The following is a 12,297-nucleotide window of genomic DNA, read 5'->3' as shown; positions in this document are numbered from 1 at the left end:
CCCTGGACTCAATCCCCAGTAACTAATAAAACAAAATCAAACCAAACCAAAAAACCCAGAATCAGTTTTTTTGTTTAAAAAACAAAAACAAACAAAAAACCATAAATCCATCTTAACTTTTAGTTAGAAACTGATTCAATAAAGAAAAAAGATTTTCCTTTATTTTACTTTTTATTACATTTTTCAATCAAGAAATGTCACTATGATTGAGGAAAAAAGGCTTCTGATTTCAAATCAGATCTATATTATGCAATTTCTACTCACTGATAATACTGTGCAAGCTAGGACAAGTCATTCAATTTCTGAATCTTGGTTTTATCATCGAAGAAAATGGGTAGTTATAGCCTACAACTGCTAAGGTTCTGTCAGCTCAGATAAATGGTCATTATTGCTCTGTGACTTGAATCAGTATACAAATGATTGGTTTTGCTTCCATAACTATGTCTATAAAAATAGGTGTTCATTCTAAGTATAAATGTGATTTATGATAAAGCTGCTTCATACATACTCTGTCTGTCAGGACGAACATGACTTGCTATGGATCGAACCTGGTACTCTGGAAGAACAACAGTAAAGTTAATATTATAACCCTGTAATACATTTCAGGAGGCCCGAAAAGTCATTTTAGTAAAATCCTCATGAGAAGTTGTAAGAATTAAGAAACTGAAACTCTTTGCCATATCATTCAGTATGAAACTCCAAAAAACTCTCCCTCCATGAAGCTGAGCTACATGGTATATCAATTAGCAAAGATGGTTATTTAGAAGTTTACACTGTCAGAAAAATCAAGGATAGGAAAACAAAGGACTTGATATTCACTTACCCAAGAATACAGACCTTGACTTCCACATCAACAGCACATGAATAAAAATAATGGAAAATATTCCTCCCTATACAAAGCTGCTTTCAAATTTCCTTCACCCAATCAAGACTAACATACTTTTCCTGAGAAAACTCTAAAAAACAGTTTATCTCTTATAGCTCTATAATCTAATCCAATCAAGGAGTATTTTTAGATTCTCTTATGCTGAAAATCATTGGCTAAATCTAGAAAAATGGAAAAAACTAGTATGAGGATAGAGAGAAGAAACTGGTATTCAAGGCATACCAAATCCCATATCAAACATTCGATCTGCTTCATCAAATACAAGGTAAGAGACTCTTTGAAGATTAGTAGCTTTCTTCTTCACATGATCAATCAGTCGACCCTATAAAATGCACAAAGTGAATAATAAATATAATTACAGACCCAAGAACTTTCCCAAACTGCATGCCTGGCAAAAGTCTTAAATAATAATAGATAATATAGTCTGACAGCCTGGAACTTTATGTACTATATAGTTCAAGAGGGCAGACATTTTGAAAACTCAATTAGAATCTTCCTTTACCTAAATGTAGTTTATATTTTGTGGCCAGAACAATTTTTGTAAGATAGTTGGAAATTATCTGATTTAAAGCCTTATTGATGGGTTTTAATGTTTAAATCACAATCCTCTAGGCAGTTCTGAGTATCTTTCTGACTCTTGAAGATCTTAGTCACTACGATCCACTTCCTAGGAGAGCATAAGAAAAACTATTTGAAATAGAGAGAAACTTGTAGCTGCTAATTTGTATGTTACAGATATTCCTAATGGATTGCTGTTTTAGTCAACCAATCAAAATTAAACCAAAACCAGAGGCTGTCATTCATCAGGATAGTCTCAACCCTGCTTTACCACAATTTGGGGGAGAATTCCCTTTAAAACTAACCATGCTTTCCATACGAAGAGAGGCCGAGAAGCCATTTACACATGATATACTTACTGGGGTACACACAACAATCTCTGCCCCTTCCTGAAGGGCCTTGGCTTGCTCCCACATGCTCCCTCCTCCATACACAGCCACTGATCGAAGATTATATGCTTTCCCAAACCGCTTACATTCTGCATGGATCTACAAAGTTGTTAATAACATATTAACAAACTGTGACACTAATAAATACCTCTATCACAACCCAAGAGGGAGTTCTGAAAAACACAGAATGTAATAAAGAAAATGAAAACTTGAAACATGGCTTAAAATTTTATTCATAAAATCAAGCTGTCTAAAATCTTGCCTTGATTATTCTTTTTTTAAATTAACTTTTCTTCCTGATTCTGTAATTGCCTTTCTATCAAGAAAAATGAATACACTTATTGTGAGCTTGGAATACAAACAATTCCCATATTGTAATATCTTTTTCCCCTCTAAAAACAGTAGAAAAGGGTGTATCTACTTGTAGCACAACAGTATGAACGTGTTTAATGCCACCAAATTGTACACTTAAAATATTCCTAAAATGGTTAATTTTGTGTATACTTGTCATAATTTAAAAAAAAAGTTTCCTGGTTATTCTATCCACTTGACTGGGTAGTCTTTTGCTAATCCACTTTGGGAAGGAGGCATTCTATACAAAGCACATACCTGCTGACAAAGCTCCCTAGTAGGACACACAATCACTGCAATTGGTCCATCACCTGGTTCCAATTCCTTCTGGTCCATTATATGAATCAACATGGGCCAGATAAAGGCTGCAGTTTTTCCACTGCCTGTTTTGGCAATACCAATCATGTCTCTACCACTTAATGCAACAGGCACACCCTGGAGAAAAAGTAAAGTATGTCCACTCTAAAATTTCTATTTTAAAGATGAACTGAAGGAAATCCTTAAAAAGGACAAATGATCATTAATGACATTTATTTCCAAAGAAACAAAAATATCCTGGGCTATGCATACTGACTGCAAACAGTGAAAAAAGTCTGATATTCCCACAAGCTTCTTGATTTATTGGAAAAAATCATCATTTTCTTCATGTGGCTCAGTTACCATTTATGGAATATAACGGACTCCATTTTGTTTGACATGCAGAAATACAAAATTGCAATTCATAATGGAAGTAGCTGCTCAAATTTTAAAAAATGTTCTCCCCTTTAGAAGGTACAGACAGTTGTTTAGGAATAAGTAAATCACATATATGAATGGGAAACAGAAGCTATTATCTTTCAGTAATAAATGAGAATTTTCAACTAATGGACAAAGCAATTCTAATCATTGTTAGTACTCAAGTTGTCCATGCACAAATCTTTTTTTTTTTTTTTTAGTTGTTGATTGACCTTTATTTATTTACTTATATGTGGTGCTGAGAATCGAACCTAGTGCCTCCCACATGCTAGGCAAGTGCTCTACCAACTGAGCCACGACTCCAGTCCACCCACAAATCTTTTTTTGTTAAGGTAGAACTGATTATTTTCTTCATATCATGTTTTCAAGGTATTTATCAGATATAAAAGAACATTTCTTAGCCACTTAAAATTTCCTAGAGGGGTGAATAATTCACACTTGTTCTTTAATTTTTAAAAGTTTTAAAAATCCTCTTGGATTTTATTTATGTCCCACAACCCCTTTTAATTAGAGGAAAAATTAAAGACAAAGTCAGAAAAAGTATTTGTACCATCTACTCATGTCAATAAACATTCTTTTACTGTTTTGACTTTGTTGTCAACTAAATATAGTTACTAAATATCATTCTTCTTCATTTTTCTTTCATTATGTTTACTTACCTGACATTGTATTGGAGTGGGCTGTGTGTACTCAGATTTTCGAATCTGATGCATAAGTTGTTCATCAAATCCAAAATGAGCAAAACTACTTCCTGGTCTAGGAGGTGCAGCACCAGAAACCTAGAGATAGAGACAACTTCCAGGAATGACTTGTACAACAATATAAATAGTATTTGAAGTTCAACAACACTTACCTGGATCTAACATTTAGCTCGAGTATGAAAAAGTGATAACATAAATCTGTAGCCAAAAGTATGCATTGAAAAGGCAAAACCTTAAATAATATGAGGATTTCATATCAACAACTCCCGAGATAACTGTCACTTGGTTTTAAATGACTAAGTACCTAAAAATCTTTTAAATAAAAATTATCTCAAACAAAATAAAACAAAAACCCATTCAATGAATTGTAAAAAAAAAAAAAAAATTTCTAGTTTTGCATAAATATTAATCAGGTAGGAGGAAAAAAACAATAAAATTTACTCAAAACAAAAATTGCATATAAACTCAGATTAAGGCAAGTCAATACCCACTGGTTACAAAAAATATTGCCAGAAGAGTTACTGTATCCCCTAGTGATGTTTTGGCCACTATCAAGCTCTGTTACAACTATGCCCAGGTCAAGAACAGGGTTTATTATCTCTATTTTGTCTCCAAAAGTGGTAACCTTTCAATGCTTCCCCAGTGATGCTGACATTTTCAAAAAGGATTTCATTAAAAATTTTATGGAGGGCTGGGGTTGTGGCTCAGTGGTAGAGCACTTGCCTAGCACGTGTGAGAGGCCCTGGGTTCGATCCTCAGCACCACGTGAAAATAAATAAAGGTATTATGTCCAACTACAACTGAAAAATAAGTATTCAAAAAAAAAAAGATTTTATGGAGGATTGTTAATCTCTGGGAAAATAAGCACAAAAAAATGTGCATACGCACACATGTGCATGCACGCAAGCACATACATACACCTCTTGAAAAGCAGGAGTTTTCATGTAGCAACCAATAAGGCAGAGGAACTGGAAAGTTATTCACATCAAAGTAGATGAGTGTATTAAGTTTCATTAACTAACATGAGAAGGACTCTAAACAATATAGCCAATGAGCAACCCAAAACATTTTGGTAAGCAATTAAAACCATCTCATTCTGAAAGTAGTGCATATGTATTTTTACAAGGTCTTCATTTTTTCTTCTTTTTTTTTTAAAAATATTTATTTTTTAGGTGTAGATGGACACAACACAAGTACCTTTATTTTTATGTGGTGCTGAGGATCGAACCCATGCCCCGCCGTGCTAGGTGAGTGCTCTACCGTTGAGCCACAATCCCAGCCCCTTCATTTCTTCTTTTTAAAAAAGGTACACAATGTGACTTAAAAAGTGTATCATAATTTCAAAATATTCTAAGACTTCATGTTATTCACATCTAGCAATCCTGTTTCCTCTTCCTAAAGAGGAGGCTTTCTAATCATTCTTTGATATACCACACAGGACAGTACATATAAAGTTGACTGAATACATGAAAGAAAAAAATGTCCTATCCTAAAAGGTCATCTGGAGGACTAAAACAATCAAATCAAGTAAGCCCAATGGATATAATTATTATTCTAGCAAAGGCAGTTCAGAGACCATTAGAAAAAAAATTCCAAGGTTATTAGTTTGAAAAAGCAAGAATACAAACCTAGACTAACTATCATTAACATAAAAATACTTGATAAATGAGTGTCTTACCCGAAGATTGAGCTTATGCCGGAGATCTATTAACTGTTGTGGAGTGAGGTTGGTTATCTCCTCATGCTCATTGTAAAAATTTTTTTCAAATGGTGGGTAGTCAATCTGCAGGTCCAATTATTCAAAGTTAGTCTAGAATTCAAGAGTCAATCCTGTAAGTTTGATTTTAATGCAAAATAATCTTTTACAAATATTACACAAATAATCCCCTTCTTGCTAGAAAGAACAAAGGAATTCATTTATTCTTGACACACATTCCAGAAAGTACAGCCTCTGTCTTTTCTTATAAATATCAATCTCCTTCCCAAAGAGACCATCATTTAACACCACCTCAGATTTTTTTTTTTTTTTTTTTGGGTACTGGGGATTGAACCCAAGGGAGCTTTACCCCAGTCCTTTTTATTTTGAGACAGGGTCTAAGTTGCAGAGGCTGGCCTTGATCTGGTGAACCTCCTGCCTCAGCACCCCCCACACCCAACACAAAGATACAAGATTACAGGTATAAACTAATATTCCTAGTGACAACTCAGATTTGAACAACCTAGAAGCAGAACACAGAATTTCTACAATGCCAAAGTCCTGAGAAAACAAGTATTTTAAGGATGATAGTTCACTCTAACATTTAAATATGTTTTGGATTAAGTTGTTCACCTAGTTCTAGGCATTTAGAAACACTGCTAATAATTAAGAGAAAAGCTTTAGCCATTAGAGGGCACTCTACTCTGTTTAAAAACAAGGAATTGCTTGAATTGCCTGTAATGCCAGCTACAGTGGAGCAAACCTGTAATCCCACCAACTTGGAAGGTGGAGGCAAGATGATCATAAATTCAAAGTCAGCCTCAGCAACTTAGTGAGATCTTATCTCAAAATTAAGAATAAAAAGGGGTGGGGATGTGGCTCAGTGGTTAAGTACTCTTGGGTTAAATCCCTAGCAAGATTAAACAAACAAACAAAAATCAGTTAAACATTTTTAATTCCAAAGAGAGCAGCAGTCATTTCTGCTGCTCATTTCATAGATTACTTTAGGATACAAAACATAAGCATACCAACCACATGAAAATTTGGCTAACTGGGCATGGTGGCACAAACCTGTAATCACAGACTTGCAAATCAGCCTGGACAATTTAGTGAGAATCTGTCTCATAATTTTAAAGGGGCTGGAGATGTAGCTCAGTAATAAAGCATCCCTTTGTTCAACAGAATTTGCCTAAATGATTCTCTACCAAATTATTTATAATATATTTTTTAAGCAAAAAATATATATTTTTTTGGTATCAGGGATGGAACCCAGGGATGCTTAATCACTGAGCTACAACCCCAGCCCTTTTTAATATTTTATTTATAGACGGGCTCTTGCCAAGTTGCTTAGGTCCTAGAAAAGTTGTGGAGACTGGCTTTAAACTCCTGATCCTGCCTCAGCTTCCACAACAGCTAGGATCATAGGTGTGTGCCAGCATGCCCAGCTTCTATTCTTTTTTGATACCACACTAAAACTTGACTAGTGGTCACTTTTTTTTTTTAATTTGTTGATGAACCTTTATTTTTTATTTATTTATATGTGGTGCTGAGAATTGAACCCAGTGCCTCACATTTGCTAAGCAAGCGCTCTGTCACTGAGCCACAACTCCAGCCCACTAGTGGTCACTTCTTAAAGGTTATTTTCATTGTGTAATCTGATACCAAATCACTGAACTTTTTATACTAATTACATTAAAAGTCATTGGTCTAGGCAGCATGTTGGTGTTCCCTGTAGCCCCAGCAATTCAGTGAGGCTGAGGCAGAAAGATCACAAGTTCAAGGCCAGCCTCAGCAACTCAGAGAGACCCTGTCTCAAAAACAAAACAAAACGCTATGGTGTAGCTTAAAGGTAAACCATTCCTAGGTGTGTAAAAAAAAAAAAAAAGACATTGCTCATGACAGTATTTTGATGGACTCTGATGATTTTATAATAGTGATCACATGGAAAATATTGGTTCATTAAGATAGTATGCAGATCATCTAAATGCTGACACAGCTCATTATGAATTTTAAAATTCATATTCATTAATGTCATCATCAATTTTATCACCACAGTCTTAAGAAACTGTTGAGCTCACTATGGTAAATGTAAGTTTCCAAATTCTAATTTTTGTTTGAAAGTTTTAATTTCTAGCACTGGTAATAAACATAATTATTTTCCTTGAGGTATCATTCATTTTCTCAGTTACAAATAATGTTCCACGGAAATAAAACAGCTAGTTCAGGCTACAATTCAAACATGTAAATGCTTTTCCTGGAGTCAACTATCATATTTTGGTATGCCAATAGAAATATTTTATGTGTTCTTCCCTTTTGGACACACAGAATAAAAAAAGACCTTTAACTCGTGGGTACGGTGGTGCATGCCTGTAATCCCATTGACCTGGGAGGCTCAGACAGGATTCTCAAGTTCAAAGCCAGCCCAGTAATTTAGTGAGGTTCTAAGCAACTTGGTGAAATCCTATCTCAAAATAAAAAATAAAAAGGCTGGAGATGTGGCTCAATGGTTATGTGCCCCTTGGTTCAATCCCTAATACCAAAAAATAAAAAGACATGTAATTCAAGGGTCAGATTTAATCTGTTCCATAAGGGTATTCTTAGATGAACTCCGCCCCCCTTTTAAAAAATATTTATTTTTTAGTTGTAGTTGGACACAATACTTTTATTTGATTGTATGTGGTGCTGAGGATCAAACCTAGGGCCCCGCGCTTACCAGGTGAGCGCGCTACCACTGAGCGCGCTACCACTGAGCGACCATACCAGGCACCTCCCCCACCCCGTTTTTAAATTGCAGTGGTCTTGGGGCTGGGGTTGTAGCTCAGCGGTAGAGTGCTCACCTAGCATGTGTGAGACCCTGGGTTCAATCCTCATCACCACATATAAATAAAGGTATTGTGTGCAACTACAACTAAAAAATAAATAAATATATAAATCGCAATGGTCTTGTAGGGAATAATATAATGACTACTGGAGCAGTTTGGTGCCATTATCTTAATCCATACTAAGGTGGCAATAGTTTTACCTATACTGCTTTTATACTATCAGTACAAATGCTGATACAAAGAAAAAGACAAATTCTTAGTATCAAAAAAATTTTTTTGACTTTTATAGACTCTGAAATGGCTCTTTCAGGGGTCCTAGGACCATATTCTGAGAACCATTGCTCTAGATCTAGTCACTAGGATATGCAAATTCTATCTGATATTTAACTTGGAAAAAGCACTGATATTTTTTCAAGTACAATGACAGTCTCTTTTCCTTTTTTTGACTTATGGAACTCATAATTCCTGGCTCTACTTTGAATAAATAGGCTCTGATCTGCCTATTAGGGAGCAATAATATTTATAGCAACTAAAAAAAAAAAAAATGAAGACCCAAGGCCCATTTGAAAGGAAGATAGTTAAGCACTGTTTCTGGAAAACAAATACAGTTGCTTGGAAAAAAAACTCTTAAAATTCTAAAATTAAACGAGAGCAAGTGATTCAGCTATACCTTTTGGTAACACCACAGACTGTGAAAGCCTCAACAGGGAGAAAAGATCCCCAAGTACAAAAATTTTCAAGGCATTAGAGTATTCAGATATTGGGAAAACCTAAATATTAAAATTAAAGAAAACTGTATCCTTTTGAAATAATAATAAATTCAGCAAGAAACACCATACCTCTGAATGATCAATGGGTGGAAGAGGATCGATTATTTTTTTGGAAGGTGCGATTGGATTCCCATCACTATCATATTCCAGATTGTCTTCTTCTTCCTCCTGAACCACACCGGCAGTTGGGTTTTCTGCCATGTATCGAAAATAAGCTTCCTGCAGGAAAGCACAAGGACATAATCACACCCAAGTACAATTGAAAAATGTTTCTTTTCCAATAATGAGTGCACACTGTACCAGAAGACTGCACAGTTTAAATACCTACCAAATAAGACAAGACTTTTACTGGTAATAATCCTTTTATAATAGCAGTATTTAGGAGAAGAATCATAAGAAATGAACAAAGCAATTAGTACTACAAAATAATTTGTCTAGCAGAATATTTACAAATCTGTCTATTCTATAGTCTTCCTGGGGTGGGGTGTCTATCTAACTGTCCAGAGTTATAGAACACATGTTGGAGCTTTACCAATCCAAGTTTGGAAGTAAACACTGATCAGAAAGGTCACAAACCTGGAAAGGGCTACTGCTTACCCTGGTTCTCACCACCCTAAAACTCAACAATGGAAAAAAGAAATACTAATGGACAGTCATTAATGTTCCATTTTCAAATATAAGAATCAAACAGAACCCTTAGAGGTTAGATATTCTAAAGGCCATCAATAGTTCCTATACTATTATTGATTTATCAAAATAAACTTTAATTTTAGATTTAAAGAAAGAAAGCTGAATGAAGCTCATGTTTGTTTTTGATGTCAGCTGATCAAAAGTTCCATCTTCAAAATTGGGAACAGTCATGTGAATCTTTATGGTATATTACCAATTGATCACAGAGGTAGAAAAGAAGCAAGTCAAATGACATTCCCTGCTCAATGTAAGGAATGGCCATTTCAGTAAAGGCAAATTCTAGCTTGTTCCCAGTACAGACTTTGTGGGGTAAAAATAAAAGATAGAAATACTGCATAGGAACTCACTTGGTCATCTTCCTCTTCAATGTCATCTCGAATACCCCTGGAAAAACAAGCGGAGAAACAAACTTCCCTGCAAATGTTCCACATACCCAGCTCCATACTTACAGTAAATTAGTGTTGGATTCCATGCAGAACAGGAACTCTCAACACTAACAATAACAAAGCAGCAATGAGCACACTGTAAACTATCCACCCATCAAATATGTGTGGTTTGCTACACTTGGCATTTCTTTTGAATGGGATGACATGGTATCCCTAGAAATATCAATTACTAATATGAGTGTAAGAAGTAAAAACTTTCTGTAGACACCAAAGGATCCTAACTTTGGCAACCCATAAAACAAACACAACGCAGCTGTGAAAAATATTTCATACTATATAAAAAGCCTGCATTTAGTAAATAGTAGGAAGAATGTCACAAATTTCTTACTGTCTCTCAGTGTTTCTAGCTCTAGAATAAACTTTTGAGCCCAAATCATTTACCTTGTGGATGGGGGAGAGGAACTAAATCTCCTAAGCAGTTCATATAGAGAAGGGAACTACTGCCAGTTGCTGCATTTCTTGCAGTTACACAAAATATGGTTGTTTAGTTCCCATATCCAACTATTTCCTCAAAGAATTGTGTGTGTGTGTGGGGGGGAGGCGGGGTAACTGAGCATCAAACTGGGGGCCCTGTGCATGCTAGGCAAAAGCTCTGCTACAGAGTTATACTCCCAGCCCATCCACAACCATATATATATGTTGATGGACCTTTATTTTATTCATTTACTTATAAGCAGTACTGAGAATCGAACCCAGTGTCCCACACATGCTAGGCAATCACTCTACCACTGAGCCACAACCCCAGCCCCTACCACCATCTCGTTCTAATCAGACTTTCTGCCTATCTATAACACTTTGTATTCCTAAGGCAACTAGCAAAGCAACATCACCAGGCTAGGGCAGCTGGAAGAGAATGCAATACATCATGAACACCCAAAGAGGGCTGAACCTCCACATGGCACAGGAGCTCTGGGAAGAGGTTGAACCACTGACTGGCAAAGCAAATAGAGAGAAAAATCCAACCATGTCTGACAGAAAAAGCCTTAGGAATATATTATAGCAAGGGAAAGAGAAGTTTCTTCTTTCCCAGGAAATAAAGTATTCAAGTTCTGACTATGGTTACTAAAGCATGATGTCACTTCAGTTGTAAATGGACCCAATGCCTTTATTTTATTTATTTATTTTTTAATGTTGTGCTGAGGATCGAACCCAGTGCCTCACACATGCTAGGTAAGCACTCTACCACTGAGCTACAACTACAGCCCTCATGATTATTTTATACTAATTATGGGACAAAACTCAAAAGAATGAACCAAAACTTCAGTAATTATGTTCTCCTAAACCCCACTGTAATTTATTTCTTATGTTTACCACAATTATTTATAAGTTGAAGACCAAATGCTATTCTTTCAAACAGAATACCTCTTAATTATTGGAAACGCAAAGATTTTTTGCCATCTCTATACCTATAAAAATACTCAAAATATAGGAATATGTTCAAGTAAAGATATTTATTTTTAAAAAATTTTTTTATTTGTTGATGGACCTTTATTTTATTTATTTATTTTTATCTGGTGCTGAGGATCGAACCCAGTGCCTCACACATGCTAGGCAAGTGCGTAGTCTACCACTGAGCTACAACCCAAGACTAAGTAAAGATATTTATATACTTTTTTTTTTCCCTCTATAAACTTTGGGAAGGTAGACCTAGCAGTACTTTAGTAATTTTCAAGTAACCATGGTAAGGGAGAAGAAAACAACTTACTTTACGTTTTTTCTTTCCTTGTCCTTTTCTTCAAGCCTCTTCATGTCTCTAGCTGCCTGATCCTAATGAAACAAAAGATCATAGGTAATCACAATAACTAAAAACACTGAAAGGGAAATTTTAAAAATATATATATATTTTTAGTTGTAGTTGGGCACAATACCTTTATTTTACTTATTTACTTTTATGTGGTGCTGAGGATCGAATCCAGGGTGCGAGGCGAGCGCCCTACCGCTGAGTCACAACCCTAGCCTGGGAAATATTTTTTTTATAAAGAATTCAGATTGGGGGACTGGGGTTGTGGCTCAGTGATAGAGCGCTCGCCTAGCATGTGTGAGGCACTGGGTTCGATCCTCAGCACCATATAAAAATAAAAAAACAAACAAAAGAATTCAGATTGGAACAACTATTGTCATAGCTTTAGTTATTTTTTTAAAAAATTCAGTTGTAGATGGACACAATACCTTTATTTTGTTTTATTTATTTATTTTTTAAGTTGTGCTTAAAACCCAGTGCCCAGTGCCTCACACATGCTAGGCAAGTGCTCT

General features: G+C 35.5%; 1 protein-coding gene across 2 annotated transcripts in view; it reads right to left on the bottom strand.

The window, feature by feature from the left end:
• The window catches only part of Ddx42 (DEAD-box helicase 42), a 43,180-nt gene that overhangs the window by 10,523 nt on the left and 20,360 nt on the right, over positions 1-12,297 (bottom strand). For both annotated transcript variants that reach the window (XM_026402276.2, XM_026402275.2), the window contains exons 4-12: positions 11,750-11,811; positions 9,946-9,982; positions 8,978-9,127; positions 5,299-5,403; positions 3,579-3,698; positions 2,443-2,619; positions 1,804-1,932; positions 1,109-1,208; positions 509-556 (exon numbers count right to left, since the gene is read on the bottom strand). In XM_026402276.2, the coding sequence (XP_026258061.1) occupies positions 509-556; positions 1,109-1,208; positions 1,804-1,932; positions 2,443-2,619; positions 3,579-3,698; positions 5,299-5,403; positions 8,978-9,127; positions 9,946-9,982; positions 11,750-11,811 (928 nt within the window). The remainder of the gene's footprint in view (positions 1-508; positions 557-1,108; positions 1,209-1,803; positions 1,933-2,442; positions 2,620-3,578; positions 3,699-5,298; positions 5,404-8,977; positions 9,128-9,945; positions 9,983-11,749; positions 11,812-12,297) is intronic.

Source organism: Urocitellus parryii, chromosome 7 (genome assembly GCF_045843805.1).
Source record: "Urocitellus parryii isolate mUroPar1 chromosome 7, mUroPar1.hap1, whole genome shotgun sequence".
Taxonomy (NCBI): Eukaryota; Metazoa; Chordata; class Mammalia; order Rodentia; family Sciuridae; genus Urocitellus; species Urocitellus parryii.
The sequence above is the reverse complement of the archived record's forward strand: the minus strand, read 5'-3'. Positions and strand labels throughout refer to the sequence as shown.